At 33.8% G+C, this 22,173-nt stretch overlaps 1 protein-coding gene across 1 annotated transcript in view; it reads left to right on the top strand.

The window, feature by feature from the left end:
• Positions 1-22,173, top strand: part of LOC143224029 (pseudouridine-5'-phosphate glycosidase-like) — a 36,726-nt gene that overhangs the window by 12,652 nt on the left and 1,901 nt on the right. The window contains exons 5-7 of the mRNA XM_076452492.1: positions 7,379-7,467; positions 11,811-11,922; positions 19,388-19,495. Coding sequence (XP_076308607.1) covers positions 7,379-7,467; positions 11,811-11,922; positions 19,388-19,495 — 309 coding nt within the window. The remainder of the gene's footprint in view (positions 1-7,378; positions 7,468-11,810; positions 11,923-19,387; positions 19,496-22,173) is intronic.

The following is a 22,173-nucleotide window of genomic DNA, read 5'->3' on the forward strand; positions in this document are numbered from 1 at the left end:
GCAGTGGAAGACAGTCCTGATGATTGCCAAATGGAACTCATTGAACTGCAGGCTGACATGGACACTAAAAGGAAATTCTCTGAAAACAGTTTGCTAGACTTTACAAACTCTGTGTACGTGAAAAGTTTCCCAATTTGTCCCGTCATGCACAAAGAATTGCCTCCCTTTTGTAGCACCTACTGCTGTGAGCAATTTTTCTCCAAAATGAAGCTCATCAAAACCAAATGTAGAAGTCAGCTGACTGATGAACATTTGACCAGTCAGTTAAGAGTGGCAACCACTTCTGTCAAAGCTGATATTGACAAGCTCTGCAAGGACTCTAAATTTCAAGTGTCGCACTAAAATGATCACTCATGCAAAAATATAAAATATTATTGCTTGCATTTTGAGAATTTTTTTAAATTTATTGTGCATGTACACGAATAAGCTTGTTTTTTAAGTGGCCCCGCTTGATTGATGAAGTTGGTTATATGGCCCACCGACGAAAAATGTTGCACACCCCTGATCTATCTGTTCCCCTTCACTTTTCTCTTACATTTCTATGAGGGTTGACACTAACCCATCAGGTAGTAATCATTTTCCTATCATGTTGAGAGAGACTGGTTATGGTAGATACCATCTAACCCCCATGCCTCAATTGAAGTTGGACGAAGCCAATTGGCCCTCATTCATTTCTTTCTGGGAATTTGATCCTTTAATTTTATGTAATCCATCCATAAATGACTACATGGCAGTAGTAACTGGCTGTATTGTCCAAGTGGTAACTGCTCAGTGTATTCGATATGTTTTCCACAATATTCTTGTCTTTGGTAGAATCCTGTCTGCCACATGGCACAGAAGGCTCAAAACTGGGCCTAGGATAACTTTTGTAAGGATCCCACACTTTTATACCACATATCAGCAGGCCTGTACACATGATGGGCAGTTTAAATGTTAAAGCCAGAAGTAATTTTAGATTAAGTACACAAATAGCATCTCTTCAACCACCAGTTTCAAAGTTGTTGGGTTGTATACTTCTGACCACTTTCAATCTTGTACTCTGATGACCAGGAAGTTGCTGGAGCTATTCATGAAAGCTTTTCTTGTGCAACTAGCACTTCTGCTTTATCCTCCACCTTACGATTCAAGCAGTGATTGCCTCTTTCCTTTCAGACTGATCATCTCTGTGACTGCAATTGCCTCTTTACACTTTTACACTGGTAGAACTCAAGTTTGCTCTTCATTAGTCTGACAGTACATCATTTAGACTTCATAATATTCATTATGAGATTCTGCACTATCTTTCTCCTAGATCTCTTGCTACTTTCTAGTTGTTTTTAAGTGGATCTGGTAGGAGAATGCTTTTCCTGATGCTTGGTGCCTGGCTTTTGTCCTCTCTTTTTTTTTTTTTTTTAAGCCCAGGAAGGATCTCGAGATTCCTTCAAACAACTATCCAGTTATTTGATAAGCTTTCTCTGTAAGACCTGAGAGAGGATGGATAAAGCTTGTCATGTTTGTTTCCTCAAATCAAACACTCCTCTCACCCATGCAGTGTGGGTTTTGACAACAGTGCTCCACCATGTACCACCTCATTTGACTTGAAATATCAATCAGTGAAGCCCTAAAGCAGTGACATCTTGTTTCTGTTTTGTTTTTTATTGTGAGAAAGCTTATGATTACCATGTTGAGGTATGGCATTTTGCAAGACATCTGTTCGTATGGGTTGCATAGTTATTTGCCCATATTTCTTTTTCTCTTTTTTTAATGGACCAGTGATTCCAAGTTTGTGTGGGTTCAAAATTTTCCCGTTCTTTCCCACAGGACTATGTAGTTCCTTGGCCATTTCTTGAATGTGACTCTTTTCATTATAAACATTAATTCCATTACTGGATACCCCCCATACCGTTCCAAGCAGTCTCTATGTTGACAACTTCCACATTTTGTATCAATTGTTGAGCATGAGGTTTATTGAACAGCAGATGCAGACTGTCCTCAATTTACTAAAGTGGACCACGACAAGCGGTTTTATTTCTTCTCTCTCTAAAACCATCTGCATGTACTTTTACCACCAACAGGGTATTCACTCCAATCTCAAGCTCCTTCTCAGAGAAGTTGTGATACCTGTGGTGCCTGGGGCTTATATTTGACCATAACCTGACTTTTGTTCCGCACATCAAACATATATGCATCAAGCATATAAAGACACAGAACATCCTCTGTGTCCCCTCTTTTACCTCTTGGGGAGCAGATTAATGTTCTGTGCTCAAGATCTGTTGTGCCCTCATTTCATAGACACTGGACTATGGGTCTCTGGTCAATGTCTTTGCCAGAACCTTGACCTTGAAGATGTTGAATACTGTTCACCATCTGGGGCTTTGGCTCAGCATGGGGACTTTCTGCACTTCTCTTGTCCAGAGAATCTGAAGAACCTCCTCTACACCTCTGCTCTTTGCAGCTGTCTTTACTGTGTGATTCAAAACTTCAATCCTTACCATAGTGCATCCCATCTGGGGTAGTGTTTTCTTTCCACAGTGAGCCATGCTTTTTCAGAATAAAGGGTCTTCCATTGTTCCTTTTGACTTTGGTATCCAGGCACAGTTGGCTAAATTGGGTCTGTCCTTGGATGACATTGCTGTCTCCACAAGTCAGCTCATCCTACCATGGCTTATTTCCATCCCCAAGTGTAACCTTTCTTTGAGTTACTTGGAAGTAAGGTCTTATATTTCCTGAATATCTTTCAAACAATCCTTCTACTCCCATTTATATGGGTGGTTTGAAATTGGGTGACTCTGTGGGCTCTGTGATAGTTTGTTGTGATTTAGTGGTTTAACACAGGATCCCTCCACAGTTTCTGTGTTCACTGCTGAATTCAAGGCATTTCTCTTGCTCTGAATTATGTAGAAGCTATGCAGTACACGAACTTTAGTATTTATACCAACTCTCTTAGCTCTCTACTGGAACTGGAATTGCTTCACATTACTTTTCACCCTATTCTCGTCAATATTCAAAACTGACTGGCGATTTCTCTTTATCGTTTATTTCTATCCTTCTTTTCTGGATACTAGGCTGTGTTGGTATTCTTAGGAATGAGCTTGGTGACACCACAGCTGAATCTGTTTGCTCTGGTGCTATCACTGCCATGTCTGTTCTGTATATGGACTATGATGCTGTATTGTAGGCTTGGCTACATGCCAATTGGCAGTCCGTATGGAGTGAACAATGTAATAACAAGCTTTTCCATATAAAACCTTCTACTGGACTTTGGCAATCTTGTTTCCTTAAGGATTGGAAGAAGGAAAGAAGAAGGAACTAGGCTACATGTTGGTCACAGTTTTTTAACTTATTTATTTTATCTGGGACTGATGCACCAATGTGTGGTCTGTATGACACTTAAGTCAGAATAGTCCACACTTCACTGTCATACTATCATTACAACTGTGAACAACAGCATCACTTTAGACATTTTTTTACCATAGATTTATCCTGTTGTTGGACAACGTCATTGGCAATGGTGGCACTGTCCACCTTACAAATGTTTTTTTAATTTTTTAAGGACTGTTGGCCTTTTTAATTCTATTTAAGTTTTTATCTGGTGTTGGGTTACTGCTTTTATTTGGACTTAATTTCCCTTTACAATTTATCATACTTGCACATTATTTTTTTTGGTTTTTACTGGTTGTTTGATGTAGATAGCCTAGTTGCTTTATGCCATAAAATGCCAAACAACAACAGCAACTTATTCAGTGTGTTTACTTTCCACTATACAATGGAACTAATCTAAGGTGTGGAGACCACTTAACCAGGAGTTTTCTTCCATCCTTCTTCATCTCCCTGTAAACAGGAGTTTAAAGTTCATTCTCAATTTGCCCTGTCTGTGTACTTATTTGCAGTAGTCTCACGTTACAGTGGAGTCCTACCTCTCGCTTTAGTGGTATTTTATGCCTCATTGTTATGTTCTTTTCTTTGGCTCCTCAAGGTGAGTTTTGCCTTGTTGTGGGTGATCACAGGCTGTCTTCCTTCAGTTATGTATGTGTTTCATGGAGTTGTATGTTTTTGCAAATCATCTTTAATCTTTACTCATTGGGCTTTCAGACTGTCATTCCATGGAAGATATGTCTGTTTTCACCTCTTCCTATGCCTTGTCAGTCATTCACTCACACTCTCTTCTTCCTTCAAGAAACTTCTCAGGTGATTTTTTTTCTGCTGAGAGAAGTTCTTCATTAATGAGGTTTTCTTTCTTTCTGGATGTGGTCTTACTTGGAAGTGCTCATCCTCTTGGCTCAGATACATCTATTCCAATGATTGGATATTTTTAGACCAGTGAAATTTCCCTCACAATCCCTTGAACCCTCTCATGTTCCTTCATTCTTCGAAATTTTTTTTTTTTGGGGGTTGGTTGATTAAAGGCTGCTCTCCCTATTAAAATCCTGGTACTTTGGCAGTTTATTGAGCTCTGTATCCTTCACTTCAGGGGAAAATAGTTTTGGTCATTTCTGCATTTCCACCATTGTCAGCTTTATCATGTGAAAAGGGGGAACCACATAATTATTTTTACTTGGTCAGATTCTGGATTTCGTGTATTTGGCTAATAACCTTCACATGACTATTCTGGTGGGCCATGTTCCCCAGGTTTTGATTCTGGTGGCCAATCTCTTATTGCATCCTCAGCAGGTTGAATATAGAATCATCTCTTTTTATCCAACATTTTTTTGTGGGTATGTTCTCAACAGGAACACTTCATATTTGTATGTGTTTCCCATTCACTATTATGCCACGCTTTCATCCTTCTAGTCTTCAATTCCTCATCCTTCAACTGCAGAGATAGATGCTTTCAATCAAAATTAGAGGAGTTTTTACCTGTATGCATACTCATCTTCTGGGTATTCTTTCTTATCCAGATCAAACATTTTTGTGGTGGTGACTCTTTTGTATTGGCCACTCGGATGTGATTTCTCTGCTCTATCCCTTACTGGAGCATCACACTTTATCATTTTTTTTCTGTCCTATTTGCTCCTCAGTCATTCCCAAGGGGACATTTTTCAATTCAAACATCTCCACACTCATTCTTTCAGAGTGACTTTTGACTAATTATGTTCCTCAGCTTAGGTGCTTGCCCCCTATGTCTGGCTTTTATTCAGATTCCTCTTTTTGTGTGTCTTTTCTTTTATCTAGACCCTTCCTTCTTGTTTTATGTTGATTGCTCTAGGCTGACCAGCTCCAGTATAGTTTTCTCTGGTCTGGCCTATATGGAGCAACAGACACTGCCACTTTCTCTGTGTACTCCTCTGTCCACTGTGGTTGGTCATTCTTCTTTCCAGTGTCACTCTACTTTGTGTGTCTTTTGTTTGTTTCCATGTCTCAGCTCAGGGACTCACCCCTTGTGTTGTATCTTTTATTGCCTCACACCTTTTGATCTTTCTCTTCTGTGTACTAGAGGCACAAGTGTTTTTTCAGTCTTTGTTCTTTATTACCACAGCTTCTGTTCATCCTGTACTTCTGTTATTCACCTGTCTCGGGTTTTCATCTGCTTATTTATTCAAGGCTTGTCTCTTTCCACTGTTGCTCTTTATAGAATTGCCCCATGGAACTCCCTCATTTCTTCACTCTACCAAAATGTTTTTCTTCTCCAGGTGGTTGCATTTCTTTCATCTGGTGGAGGGGGGTGGTCACATTTTCAGCACATGTTGCTGCAATGATGCAAAAAAAGACGAGTAAACTTTTAAAAGTTTACCTGTGTCTAGGTGGCAGATAGATGTTAATAATTAAATATTTGCAATCAAGCAAAATTTCTACATGCAGATGTACTCATGCAAGTATTGTCATGGCACAACTGATTTCTAATGCATGCTGTTTCCAGTTAAATGCATGTGCCTCAGTATTATAGGTGACTCTCAATACCATGAATGCATGCAACTCAGATACTTTTGGATTTACATCTATATCTAATGAGAGTAAATGTGTTAATTGAATTGTGAGAGATTCTATAATTATGTGCATTGTATAAATAGATACAGCAATAAATATCAATTTTGTATGTTTTGTATGTTTTTGAATTTCATTCAAAGCTACTCGAGGGCCATCTGTGCTAGATGTCCTTAATTTAGCAATGTAACACTAGAGGGAAGGCAGCTAGTCATCACCACCCACTGCCAACATTTGGGCTACTTTTTTACCACTGAATAGTGGGATTGTCTGTCACATTATACCTCTCCCCCACTGCTGAAACCGAGAACATGTTTGGTGTGATGGGGATTCGAACCTGGGAGGTATTACATTACATTTTTAAAGTTGCTGTTTATATAGTATAAATTTTTGTGAATAAGTTGCTGAACATTTTTTACACGGGAATAATTTCCAACATGTATGTTAAAGCTTAAAACTGAAACATTGGATCTCTTTGATAGAAACTAAGTTATTTGACTGTAACTTTTAATTTCTTTGTAATTATTTCTTCATAACAGGCAGTTTAAAATTGTGGTTTTCCTTGTAAAACTGTTTTTTCTTCTTAGTGGTCAGATAGGCTTGCTAACTGAAGGTTCATTTAATATCCAAATACAGAGTATAATATTCTCTCAAACTTCCATCCAGAATCATCTAGAAGAAAGACCCAAAAACCAGTAGTTTCACAATTAAATGAAAAATCTTTATTTACAAAAATAAACACAATTGAGGAACTTGCATAAAACAAATCAAGGGAAAGTGTTCTGTGGTATCTAAACTGATAAGACCAGGATGAATATTTTTCTTATTTTGGTGAAAGTTAAATTAAGAACAAATGCATGTAAAACTTGGATTGACATTACAACTTGGGTAACAATGAAACTAAATCTTCAAAAGGAACATTACTGTTTAAACAATACTAAAATTAATGTTAAAACATAATCCAAATGCTTAAACCTATTGCTTTAGTTTGTTTTTGTTACAGTTTAATTTCTGCTAATTTTCAAATCTCAATGAATAATGTTTACACGTTTTTTGGATTAGTTTCTCATAGAAGGGTTATCACGTAGATTCATATAGTTGTAGACATGTTTTAGAGAGTAATATGCTCATGTTCACATTTTATTGGCCATATTTACAAGGTAATTTGTGTCTCTGGGTATCTGTAGAGTAAGTTCTATTTATTCTCAAATGTATATCATTAAATATGTTATAGAATTTGTGTTCACATAGAAAATTGTAATGAAGATCTATTTTATGAAATAACTTTTCCATTTCATTTGTTAGACTGATTAAAATTTATTTTTAAAAACTCAACAGCAAGATAACAAAAGTTTGATTTTGTCAATAGATACAAATTGTTTTAAGCAATTCTATTAGAAGTTGGTTAGTTTGGTAGTTTCTGATAATTTATTAGTTCTTCTGCTTTGATAAATTTTGTTTTCTTTTGTTGTTTTAGGTATGAATAAGACAGAATTAAAAGAGTTAGCAGAAACAAGAGGAACATACAAGACATCAAGGAGAGATTTGCCATATGTTTTAAGTAAGGTAAGTTATAATAATGGCATGATTTTTGTGCCTTTTTTCAGTTTTCAGTAACTTGTTCGTAAAAACATTTGAAAAGAAGACAACACACTCGTAAATAAAAGCTATTATATAGTAAATTGCCACTTGTTTCACTAAACAGTTTACATGAAACCACCATAATACGATACTCTAAAAAAAGAATGCACAAAAAAATACTAACATGACCCCTGCTCTGAGAACAGAATATCTAATGAATTGGATTATGTATGCTGAAATGTTTTTGTGGAAAATTCGGAGTAATCACACTGCACTTAGAATCAGTGAAAATGTTTATGCTGACAACAGGATGTGTAATTTGTCAACTTATGTGTGAATATATATTATACAGCATTCCCAACAAGACTTTAAGTAACAACACTGCACTTTGAACTTATTAAAACTTTTATTATGTGGATCAATGCCATTACAATAAAAATAGCAATTATTTGAATATTGGAATGCTTAGAAGTTAGTAGTATTAGTCTACAAAGATGTTATTTTAGTACATTCTTATAAAATCCTACTTCCCTTTTTAGCACTTTTCTTCAACCAATAAAAGCTCAGGTTTCTGTATCACCTATCACACTAGTTTAGTTTTGCAAGCGTTATAAGTGTAGTCTTCTTTGGAAAACATTCTTACTTAGATTAGTATTCATTTATTACTTTTGTTTATCTGTTTTTTGAAAATTGTTCACATTTGTGAACAATTGTATACAATCTGGTCAGATGTGTAAACAACGTTTGCATAACGCTACCTTTGTTTCAGTTTTTGAATGTACATTATAAATAACCATTTGCATATGTTTACACAGACTAAGTTGTGCAAGTTTTGAATGCTTTCTTTTACTGTACGTTTCTAAATGTTCTGAGTAAATATAAGTTGTATAGTTGTTGCGTTGTTTGCTTTTACTTTATCTAGTTTGTACAATTAAAAAACACAAACTTGTTTGGCCTGACTACATAGCCCTACAAGTAGAAATCTAACTGTAATACCAGTGTTTTGCAAAATGCACATTAATATACATTACATACATATCTGTATTTACTCTTAAATGCTTAAATTTTAGTTATTTTTCTTAAAACATGGAACAGTAGGTGCAAATTGCATACAAAACTGTGATTTACAGTACATACACAAAGTTATGGTGACAGGAATGTATTCTGCTCATGTGTGTCTATATTGCTAAGACTTGTTATTTTTTTAAAGTGGAGGTTGAAGGTATATAATTTTTGTTGGCTTAAAATATTCATTTTAGAAAGAAAGAATATATTATATTACTCTATTAGTACACCCAAAACATCTGTAATTTGCTCAGGTTTATGCGCATGTATGTGTTTAAAAAAATTGATATTCAGACCAACAAATAATTTGTTCACCACCATTCAACAATCTTGTTAAAATTATATTATCTTCCAAGCTCTCTTCAAAAACAATTGTAATATTCACGTGAAATACATCTTGTCCTGTCTATTGATTGTAAAAACACTCTTAAGAAAACAAGGATTGAATAGAGTAGGATAGGTGGCACTGCAGTTGATTTGTTAGATATATTTATTTTTCAGCAGATCAAAGTAGTAAGAGGTTCTAAGTTTACATTCTAGCTTGCAAGTATCTAAAATTCATGTTTTATAATTTATCAATTAACTGTAGATATGTATAGTAGATGTAAAAAGCATGTGTGCACATCGAGCAACAAGACATGAAGAGGTTCTTTGTGAAACAGATCGATGTTTAACTTTTTTATGTATACATATTTCTTTTCGTATGAAAAATTAAAGCATACATAACGTTAAAATGTGAAATATAAACTACATATTAGATACCAATTTTATTGATATAGAGTAATATTACTTATTAAATTTATAAAAAATAAATCACTAAAAGACCATGACATGCACAATTAGAACTATCTGCTGTGAAAGAGTTAACCAGTAGTGTTATAGCATGTTCATATGTTGCATAGGACTTGCTCTACACTGTTCCACTAAACCTTCACTTTTTGTTTGGCAGTTTGGGTACAGGTGTTCTCCTTTGTGCCTAGTGCTTCCCATGTAATGCATAATTTAATTTTTGCTTGGAGTGGTTCTTTGGTTTTATACTTTCAAATATTTTTTCCAAGTTTATTATTTTCCTTTATTTCTGCACTTGATATTTTGGTTCAGATTTTAAGTTATGAATTCTGAAATCAACATTACCACTTTGGGGTTCACACCAGTGATAAAAGTTTTGTCTCGGGCCTCAGTTGTAGGTGACTTCATGGAGGATTTTTTTGGTATTGTACATTGGGAGATTAAATGTTACACAAGTCAACCTTTGTCTCCTGACTTAATCCAGGCTCATTCTGTTGACATTATTCAGAATGACAAGGATTTTGATCTCTTCCATTTCCAAATTCCAGCTTGAAGATTTATTTTGGCTTTTCTTGGCCTTCACATATTTTGTGTGTGTGTCAGAGCCACAGCAGATTTACTGCTGTACCAGTGGGGGACATGGCATATTTTGTATCTCCATTTTTGATGTTTTGTCTTTTTTTCTTTTCCTATTTTCTACTCCCCTCATCTTCATTATTAGACAAGCATTCTTCTTGACCATTTATGGTATTTCCTCTCTCTCCTGATATTTGTGCCCATGCAGATCACTTTCTATCTCAAGTAAGTGAAGGAATCAGTATGCCCTTTCTTACAATACATTGGACTATTGATTTTTGGATCAACAATTGTTGGCTTCCTTATAAATTTGGTAGGCTGTTTCTGACTCTAATGTCAGTCACAAACATGCCTAATATTCTTGTTTTCATGATACCCTTACTACCCTTCTCGGGTATCTTTCTTCCATATATCTGCTCTTGGAGGCTGTCCACAGAAATCTGTATTTTCTACATATACCCTTCACCTTCTGGACTTCACATTAGTCTGTATGTCATCCTTGGCAATGGCATTATATAAATGGTTTCTTTGTCGTGGAACATTATAGGTAGGGACTCAGTTTTGGCTCTTGTCAATTTACCCTCCACTTATATCAAAGACTTGCATGTTGCTCCTTTTCTTAGACATTAAGTTTTTGATACCATTTTTGACAATATCGAACTGTAGATAATATCAGCCTGCCACCAGTTCAGTATTTCAACTTTTGTGGCCTGTTTGTCTCCATCAGAGCCTTCCATGTCACTTATTCTTGTTTTTCATCCTTACATCACATTACCCATTCCTTCAAATCCAAGTTCTTCCTTTCATCAAGGTCATTGACAGTCTATCAACTATCACCAGTGGTATTGGTGACTACCTGGTGGGTTAGGGTCCATTTATATTTCGACTCTTGGATTTTCTTCCTCACTGGCTTTCCTTTGTTAGCTATCATTGGATGACATAAGGTCTTTGAAAGAGTATTGCTGCTAAGATTCTTTCTTCACCTCCTGTTTCTCCTCACCTCGCTTCCTTTCCTCCTTCCCACGCCATGCGAGCATCTGGTGTTTTTATTAAACTAGTTCACCTTCATGTAAAGCTTTTTTTTCATGTCTTTTTGTTAGTCCCAAGAAAACTGGGGATTGTAGGCTAATCATCAATTTATCTTGCCTCCACTGCTTCATTACACTCCCCAAGTTCACTATGGATTTCTTTCTTGTCCCAAGATGGCAATTTTCCCCAGTGTTGTGGGTGACAAAACTGGATGTCTTTAGTGCCTACCTCCATATTCCAATTTAAATCTTATTGTTGGCTAATTTATCTCTGTGTTGTTTGCCAATTTTGGGGACATCCTTTAGGGCTTGCTTCAGCTCTATATGTATTTTTCTGCATTTTTCAGGTTTTTACTCATCCTATTCATACATTGTGGATGTGATTTCATCATTACATGTATGATTGGCTCCTACTAGCTCATTCCAAACAAGATTCAACCACTCACATTCACCAACATATTTCTGTTGGTGGTTAGTGACTGCAAAGTAATTACAAAAATTTATACATGTTTCAACACCCTTTATTTTCTAACACCTGAAGCTTGCGTACATGATGATTACCAACTATAGAGTTATTCATAAGTTACAAGGAAGGATCTTGTAACATTACTAATCATGTCTGAAATGAAGAAAACTTTGTTCTACTGTGTGTTCACCCACTTAAGTAGCTGTATTTGTGATGCACCATTGTATTTTCTTGTATCTTCAAATGCAAATTTTTTGCTTAATTTTTATTAACACTGTTTCTTATCATGTAAAACATCATAAAATGCAGGTTTATATTATGTTTTGCTCTATAGACTTGAGACTGAGAACTTTAAGGTAAATGACTAGTGTGAATATTTCTTTTGTCGTTGTTGTTTTCCCTAGAGATTGACTGGTGGTACTACAGTTGCAGGAACAATGGTTATTGCTCACCAGGCTGGAATTCCTGTGTTTGTGACAGGAGGGATTGGTGGAGTGCATCGAGGCAGTGAAAAAAGTATGGTTTGAGAAACTATTTGTGACTCGTTTAATAAACTTTTCCAAACAGCAGCCGAGTTATTATTACATATTACTTTCTACAGATATACATTGATTTTTCTGAGTTTTATGTAGTTTGAAATTCTTTCAGCTATAATTCTTTCTCAAGCAACTGTTAGGAAACAGTGGTTACATTTCTGTTTTTCTTGTAATTTGAGGATTTCAGAATGTACAACAATTATAAACAAACGCTGAATATAATTTATAAACTTTTACATTATCTTGTTTGTTTTTGTGTTTTTTTTGTCAGTGTGGTTGCAGACAACAAACATGCAATAAGCATTTCAAGTATTTTTGTGTTGTTATTTAACTGCATGTTTCTAAGTTATGTTTTTCTTCTCACTTTTGACATACCAGTTCTTTCCTTAAATGCTATTCAAATATAATCTGGTGTTTAACTTCCATAATTATGCACAAGATTGAAAGTTCTGAATAGGACATTTCAAGGTTTAATATATATGATTGTAAAGGGCATCCACATAATGTCTGGCAGGTTTGTCAGTGAATTCTTGTTATGTAAAGTTCCTTGAATTGGTGGCTTGCATACATGATATTTACTTAATACTAAGATAAGCAGTCATGAGTATGCAAGCCACCAATTCAAGGAACTTTACATAACAAGAATTCACTCAGATGCTGGAAAAACATAAAGAATATGCTTATTTACTCTGTTAACATAACTGTTAATTTTCAGTAATTTATCTAGGTGGTTAATAACTATTGGAAGTGAGATATCAGTCAACTGTCTTCAATTCAAGTTGTCATTTGATTATGTGGATATAGCAAGTATAACTCTTGCACAGTGTCAGTTTTGAAAGCTATCTAAGGCTTTTAGTACACACATTTTTAGGCTCAATCATGGGCTTTCTTAGCTACCTAGCCCTCTGGTTTTGAAACTGATTCAAATGCCTTCATTTTTTCCATTCTGAAGAATTTCTCTCCACTCTTAAAAATATTCAGTGTTTTATTCATGCTCATTAATTGAAAAATAATTTCTATTACTTTATAGTGCATTAATTGGGAACCTCCACTTTGAGGATTTATCATTTCTTAAGTTTGCTGTTGTACATGGTTTTCTGTGGCTATTTCAGGGAGTTTTCTTAATAGTACATGATGACCAAAGTAGATTTCTCTACTCTTGTGAGTTGTTTTAATGAGTTTCATACTTTGCTGACATTGTGTATATCGTAGTTATATTTTATTATTTTTGTTTCACAAGCCTGTGGGAAAATCAACTGGATATTTTGCACCAAAGCCTAAATAGATATATTATATGAAATGCTGCAAATGTCTATGACCTCTTTAAAAAGATTATTTTTCAGTGAAAGTTAATTTATGTGGCTATAAATACATAATATATGCAATGTTGCTTGTGAGTGGCTTACTTTTGTACTCAAACACTTGTTAAATAGGTTTTTACTTCAAACACTGGGAACAAAACCACCTGGCTTAGTAAATAATTGTTGTGTGTAAAAAGAACCAATGTAGCAGTAAACTGTTGAACATTCAACTGAATACATATGCATGTATTTTCCAAAAATGGACATAAACTTAAACAAAGATGATAATTAAAAATTGTTTAACTTAAAATTATCAATAGGGATTATAAAAAAGTAACGACTTTCTTAACTATTTGTATCATAGTGCAGAAACTAAACAATTAGTAATGTAAGACCTCTTCTACATCATTATTTAAGGTATAAAACATGTGATATACTCTCTGAGACTTGCTCTAAGGCTTACAATTAAATTTAACATTGAAGCCAATCATCTAACTTATGATGTTACTGAGGGGCATGCTAACATTAATTTATTTCTAAAACATGCATGCACCAGTTCAAACCTTTAACAAATAACAAGGAATTCACAGATAAACACTTGCAGAGGCAATAACACTTTTAATGAAGATAAGAAGATAGAACCAAAGAAAGGTATGTTAATGTTGAAACAAATAATAAAAAAACATTTAACAATGAACACTTAACTCTTTTAAACTTGTGTAGTGAAACATATTATACAGGCATTTTATACATATGCTTGGATAATAAGTGAAAACTTTTAACAATGAATATTGCATAATGATAAATCAAGATTTGACATAATAAAAGGAAAAACACCTTTTAACACTGATTCACAAATAAGCAAAGAAATTTTATTCAAAATTAAAGAGAGTGAAACCATTTACCACTAAGATACATAAAGTGAAACTCTTTCCAGTGACTGGCAAAATGAAACCATTTACCTAAACAAAAACAAACCTTAAGCAAAATAATTATACATCCATATGTACATATAGACCAGAGAATGTTTCATTAAAGTATCTACATGTATGCATTGAAGCTTAAAAAAAATAGATTAAAAATATAAAACAAATATTCTTGCACAGCTTACATTGGGGAGTGGTATAATAATTTTGCTTGTTGTCTATTAAGCAATTAGGCTTTGGGAATAATCAGAAACAAGGAATAGAGAAACTACTGGCTAGTTCAACACAAAGATAGCTTGAAGTATCCACAACTTGATCCTTCATACAAAAGCTCAGATTCTAATTTAAGGTTAGGGAAATTTCTTTGGTGGAAAGTTCATTTGAATGTATAGACTAAAGTGGATCTTTGCACGTTGTTAACACCTATAAAGTAGGCTCTGGTATAGCAACTTGTCTACGAGTCTAACCCTATCCGTGTCATGCATGGCATTTATTGAGTTGTATTCAAAATTTTATTGAACCACTATTTTATGAATTTATATCAATAAGTGTGATATCAAATTGTAGATTACACTTTAAATTTTAGTATTATACATTAGTTAATTTTTTTAATTTAAAATTAAAAGAACCCACTTAAATATTGATTTTTATGTGTCACTTGGTATGTTGAATGCAGCATTGGTTCAGATTATATGTTTGTGATACTCAAATACAAAGTCTGTGTTGTTTCTTATGACGTGCTAGAATATCAAACAGAAACCTTCTGTTTTTTCTGTTTGAGATGATATTTCATTTACTGAATCGAATGCAATGATTCTTTTTCCATTTTTGGAAAGACATACTTAGGTAAACTTATTTCAGTCTATGACAGGTGAATAACTATTCTTGATGACGAGAAACCCATTTGAAATAAAAAATGTATCTCGGAACAGCTGGTATGGGTATTAACACTTTTATTTGATAAGAAGAGAAGAATGTTTCGACCTTCTGAGGCCATCTTCAGGTTAAGAATGATGAGCTGGGAAGGTCAAAACAGTGTTCTCTCCTTATCAGTAAAAGTGTTAATACCCATACCAGCCATACGAAGATGCATGTGAATAATTAGTTTAGCTCAGTATCTCCCCAGTAGCTTTCTCAGAGTAATTGAATTATTCAGGTGCCAAACTCATTTTTTTAAAGTCTGGATTCAAAAAGCTGAGGTAAACTGTTGTGAGTTTGAAATTTCATATTTATTTAGACACGTACAGCTTACTTAATAAGTGTAATAAATTATAATGTAATTCTATGATATTAATAGTGATTTATTGAAATATTGTTATTTCAGAATGCATATTGTAAAACTTAAATTATTTCTTACACATCCTCCACGTGCAAATTTGATAAGGCTTAGCAACCTACAGCAAAAAGGAAATGAATAGAAACTTCATAACTGTAAGATATTATTCTTTACTGTAGTTATTTACTTACATTTTTTTGTTTGAAGAAAAATAGGTGCTTAAACTTAGTTGTAAATAGTCATTATGTATATAATATGTTGTAGTTGAAATATGACTGAATTACAAAATACTAGTTCACTAAAACACAACCAAGACAGGTCACTTTGTATGTAAAGGTCAGTCTTATATTTTTGCACATATTCCCTGTATCATGGCTGAAAGGTCACTACAATAAAAATAATAAATGTATAATGTTATGAGAGTTAAGATATTTTGACTAAACAGTTACATTTTTTGTGTTATAATTTCTTGCCTTTCTGGAACAAAAAAACAGTTTGTATTCATTTCCTAACTTTTTATGGTGGTTGAATAGATTTGGTAGACTTGACCAAAACTTGTAGAGATTCAGTAAGGAAAATAACAGATAAAATACAGTGTTTTCTTAAAAAGCATTTGATTATCTGTATGGTATAAAGATTTTGCATGTTAAATTTGAAGATTTTCTGATGCATAAAAGTATTTTTAATCTTAAAATCAAAATTATTTTGCATGTTGTATAGCCAAGATGCAAACAGGATAAACAAACTTGGTAATAAAATCTGTTTTGTAAATGAACTTCTTGTAATGTTTAAATCTGGTGGAAACATAGAACACAATTTAAAAGTTATAGCATGAGAACTGTAACAGACACAATAATCACGAGGTTGATCCCTAGGACTGAGCTCATGTTGAAAGAGTTAATATATACTCACTTCTTTGTTTGTAGAACATTTGCACAAGGAACTTGAACTTCCTGATTTTTGGGCTTCCATTCAACCTGTTGCCTGTGGCTGTACTGCCCACTGATATTCCCATTTTAGTTAGCTAGCACTTGCATGCCAGACCATCTGACCTAGCCTCGTCTCTAACTTTCTACCTGATTGTCATAAATACTGTCAAATATCAAGAGGGAGGCATGCATGTTGAAACTGCTCGAGACCTACAATGTAGTGTTTGCTCAAGTTAGGTGATGCTAATCACAGTTTTGACAACTAGCTTTTGTCAAGGTTTCTTAGAGATTTCCTTTGTTTTGCAAGTAACTTAACAGCTGTGGGATGAGTTACAAGGTCTTACTATGTGGATGGTACCTGCTGCCTCCTCCTTTTGAAACTACATTCAACATTTTTGTGCCTTAAAACTGTATTTTATAATGGAACAAAGTTCAGAAAATGTTAAGTAAAATTGTTTACATGTTAAGTATTCAATTCACTTGAGTGAGGATGTTCCTATTGCAACAAAACACAACACTGTGTGCATCACGTGTATATACTTGTTATTGATATCTAAACAACTGTAAACAAGTGCTTAATTATCATGGATCCCTGATAATTTCATCTTCCCATAAATATTTCAACTCAATCAAGTCGAACATTTTCTATACTACATTAAGAGAAATAGCGTGTAAAAGCATTTTGCTGGAACCATCAGATAAAACAGTGTTTTAAATAAACCAAGATATAATTATGATTTTATTTCTAACTGTAGTCAAGCCTTTATTACCTTTACTTTTATTTCTTTTGTGGACATTTCTCTAGTTGCTGAACGTTCCAGTGTAAAAATTGAAATCTTCTCTTACTGCTATTAGTACAAATAAACTAGTAAACTGTAATTTCCAGTAATAACTTCCAGATCAAATGTTATAGTTGATCTGATGCTCATCAGTTCTTAATGTTAAGATGTAATCTTTCTCCAGACTTTGCTGATGATTGTTGTGTTCTTCCCCCTCATAGCTCTCGGCTCAGACATACTTCCAGGATAAACAAGTGCTAAACTTTAGTTAGTCCAGAACGGCATACTTTATAGAGGTCTTACCACTAGATTATGAGGGTGATTCTCTCCAAAATTAGAGTTAGGGATTACAATACTCTTTCAACCTCTGATTTTTCACTCTCATGGTCTTTTTAACTCTTAATCAAGTGGAAATCACGCAGTGTAGTGCATACATTGTAATGTGCATCACTTTATCTTGGAAAGCAAGGAATGCCATTTCCTTCTATTCTTCAGGTACTCAACAATCACTACCTTTAATGATCAAATGCAAACTCTATAGTGTAATGTATACAGTGTATTTTGCCTCTGTCCAATGGCTCAGAAAAAAGAAATAGTGTCACAACCCCATCAGAAATATTTTAATTATCTGACCACTCTAGCTTTGAAGATCAAACAGTAACTATGTATTACAGTAAATACATGGTGTTTTTTATTACTATATGGGTATTGGAAAGATAAAGTCATTACACTTTTTTTCTGTTGGAAGTCTTGCAACTATGTGACTATCTTAGCTGTGTTTCATAGGTGTCCATTGTCTGTGGAAACAAATTCTAAAAGGTAAAGGCAATGTATGAACAGCATGTCCAGCTCTTCTTGGCTGATTATCTATGGTCAGAACCAGACCTGGGATGAATTTCTCTGGTTGGAAATAGCCTGAGAGTAATGTGGAGACTTCTTGAAGTAGTCCATGTCTCAACAAGTCCCAAAGTCCACATTGAGAAACCTTAGTTGTTGGTTCTCTGAACTCTTCTTCTTGGTCATAGTAGGTACTTCTATCTATAGAATAAGCCACTGTTTCAGTAAAATAATTCCCTTAAACTCAAAATAACAAGCTTGAGCAAGTACACATGCCATCTATCCAGAAACTCCACAATAAATTGAGATGTCATGGCATCAGGATTTCTTTATCCTCTCTACTTGTAGTAATTTCAGATAAAACAAATTTCCCACTAAGTATCAAACAAGTAAACTTGCAATAACAACAGATTCTATCAGAAAATAGGGGAAGAGTTCTATAGTTCATAACTTGATTGAACTTTAAATGGCATGAGAAATATACTGATTGGATAAAGTTAAAGGACTGTGAAAGCAGTCTTTATTTAGACATGACATAGAAACTGTATGTGTAACTACATAGACAAGTGGATGGTCCGTTCTACTGGAGCAATGAACAGCTCTCCATCTTCCCATATTTCAAGCATAGTGAAAACCAAGTATAACTGAACAAAGAACTCACTTTCGTTGTCCCATGGTTGACATCACATCATGCCTTCAGTTCTCTGACAGCATCAGTCAATCATAATAAACCAGGATATTTCAGTGCCAATGTGTTTAATCTCCAAACACTTCATAAGATGCTGAAATATCCTTTTAGGCAGAAAACATGTCATCCACTAAGAAAAAAAGAAACAAATCAACCAGAATAAAGTAAAAGTAATATCTTTCTAGATAATTTGTAGCAGAAACAAAAAATAAAGTTATCAAATTCTGTATCAATATAGAAGTTAGAAAATACACGATATACCTGCATATCACGTTTATAACTTTATGGCTGTATGTTGGTGCAGTAGTTATTTTTTGCAACTACTTACCGGGATTACAGCTGCTTTGTAATCTGTTCGACTATTTTTTGGATAAGTAGTTAATGTCTGAGACACGATTGTTTGTTGATGAAATAGCACTAGAATATTTTGCTCTGCTATGGCTATTGAAGGTTTGTATTACACATAGTTATGACCAGTTTTTTATAGCATGTGAACTTTGTTTTAACCTTACAAGGTGTTTTTACATGTGTCTTTGCTGTTCAGGAGAAGTAGCTTTTTTATCATTCTTAGGTATAGAGGTTAAGCCATCATAGTTGTATCTGCTTTATTTATAAATACTTGCTTTGTTATAATCCTTAAGTAAGGACATTAAGCCATCTTCTATTTGTCTACTTTATTCAACCGTGGCTGCTTTATTATCATCTTTAGGTATGGACGTAAGTGCTGACCTAACAGAGCTAAGTCGTACACCTTTAACTGTTGTCTCAGGAGGGGGTGAAATCTATCTTAGACATAGAGAAGACATTGGAATATTTGGTTAGAGACTTTACTTATTTGTGGGCTTAAAACTTAGTTTACTTTTGTGATTAAAACTCCTTGTCACTCTTTTTAGATTTTTATCATGCTTATCTTTTAAGTCATAGTGACTAAATATTATTTTTTAAAAGATACTAGTGATTTCATTAAAATGTGAATTATTAAGATTTGGACCTTCTAGTAAACATGTTGATATATCCAACTGAATTTTTGTTATTCTTTTGTCTCCTTGAAGCTTTTTATTGAACATATCAATATTACCCAGGTGAATGGTATATATATATAGTTAATTAACATTTAATCTAGTTTTAGCTGTGTGTATAAATAATTTGATTATACTGATGAACACGTACATATATTTGTCCATTTCTTCATTTGCTTATATTGAAACTATAATCATTCTAGAAAAGATAGTGATTTTTTTATAATATTTTTTCTTTATGATGTACTTGAACTTTAAAATGAATATTCATACAAGTATGTCAGTTTTAATGAAATAATTGAGTTATATGGTCTACAAAAAGAGATGATAGTTTCCTTTCTGACAGGAGTTAAGCTTAATATACAACATAAATGTGTGTAAACATCAAATTATCATCTGAATATTAAGTTCATTAAACTTGAAAGATTGTCATTTACCTCAACTTGAATACATAGTATATAACACGGCATTTGGTACTGAGGATTTTACTTAATTTTACTTATAATTGATGTGTATACAGTTTCTGTACAGCTCTGACAGTTCTCTTTTATTAATGCTTTTAAAACCTTCATGCCCTGTTCATATTATGCTGAACTATTTTCGGATAACATTGTGACTTGGATGATAACCCATAACAATGTCATTATGACTGTACTGTATACATAACAGTAATTTTTCCACATAATGACTTTGACAACTATATTTGTGTCAGTGTGCCTACTCTGTATTGTGCGTATAACACTTGATTGTTATTCCATAATGACCTTTTGACTGTACTATATACATAAAACTCAACATTAATATCAGTGTGTTTTATGCAATCTATGGAACACTTGCTTCTACAGTTGGGTGGTTTAATAAACTACTTATGAGCAAATATTACACAGACAGGGTTATGGGAACTAACTCATAAAAATTAATGTTTAGGATTATTATTTTAATTATTCCAACAGTCAGTAAATCTAAATCCTGATTACATTGTCCTAAAGATAACCAACTAATAAAAATGTTAAATGCTCAATAATCCATGTATAATTTTCTGTGACTCTTCTACAGTAACTTTATATCAGGTCATCCCTTAAGTAATGTCCAATTTCAGGTTCAGAAAAAGAGAAAGGATTTCAAACACTTTTAATGTTATTTAATAAATAATGAATGTTCCATCATTATTAATTACTTCCTGCCAATGATTCACAAGCTTCTGAATGTCACTTCTATAAAATTCTTGGGGTTTGGAGGAAAAGAATGTAGATAGTGAAGTTTTGACATCTTCATATGTTCCAAGCTCTTTTCCATCAAGATAGTTCTGTAAACTTTGGAATAGATGATACTCTTGGAATGTGCATAATCTTTTTATATTAATTTGAATAAACACAAAAATAATGTGACCCAAAGTTGTATCATTTGTTCATTGAGATGTGAATATTTGTTGCACTTTGGTAATCACCCCTGCTATTCACATGCTTCAGATAATTCAGGGTTTTCATATAACTTTATTTAGTGTCTTGTGTGTTACTTAGCATTATACAAACAGTTTGAATGAACAGCAAGTTAAGACAATGACAAACAAACATAAACTGAATTGGATTAAAATGCACACAGATGCATTGTTGAACATCATTTTAAAAATTATAGGAATTTCCCATAATGATTAAAAATAGGCCATGGATCACCAGAAAAACAATGTTCAGTTTGGAAGGTTGAAGTACAGAAAGTACTTTTGTGAAAGATGAAAACATGTATAGAAATGCATGTTGATGACTTGGTAAAGTGGGAAAAATGCTGAACACGTTGGCTTCCATGTGTCCTGCAAGTGATTCACAACCGACTTTAAGATTTGGACCATGCAACACGAAAGAATCACATATTACAAGTGGCTTCAATGAACCAATTAAACTTAGTATAGTTACCCATATATATTATACACCTTGGTTAAGTAAAAAAAATGTTTGTTCAACACTGGGAAAAGAATTATTAGTGTGATTGGTGGCAGCAAACATGTTAAAAGTTTAAACAGGTTGACTAAATGAGGCAAAGTCTGAACTCTGCCAGTGTAGATTGCTATACTTGTGAGTTGTAATTCTCTGAGTTTATATTTAGAATTTTGCTGTTAAAAAAAAAACCAAACAACTGGGTAGATATTCTATGACATTTTCATGTTCATAGCTGTGGCAGTTGCAGTGGTCTTGTCATATTATTCCAAAGCTAGTAATAATAAAAACTAGATTAATGTTTATATCTCATATTTCTGTCACGTACCCAGTAATGAATATAAAAAAATGAAATGTAAGGATATTCCAAAACATGCTTATCTCTTCTCATACTGATAGCTTTTACTTTATTACAAGGATTTTTTTTTCTCTTTTGCCACATTGAGTATTGGTCTGGTTTTTTCCTTGCTCGCTCCAATCTTTTATACCCCACTCAATTACCCACAGTGATATTCATCTTGTGGTACACTATGTTGGAATGCCTT

This window comes from Tachypleus tridentatus, chromosome 8 (genome assembly GCF_004210375.1).
Source record: "Tachypleus tridentatus isolate NWPU-2018 chromosome 8, ASM421037v1, whole genome shotgun sequence".
Taxonomy (NCBI): Eukaryota; Metazoa; Arthropoda; class Merostomata; order Xiphosura; family Limulidae; genus Tachypleus; species Tachypleus tridentatus.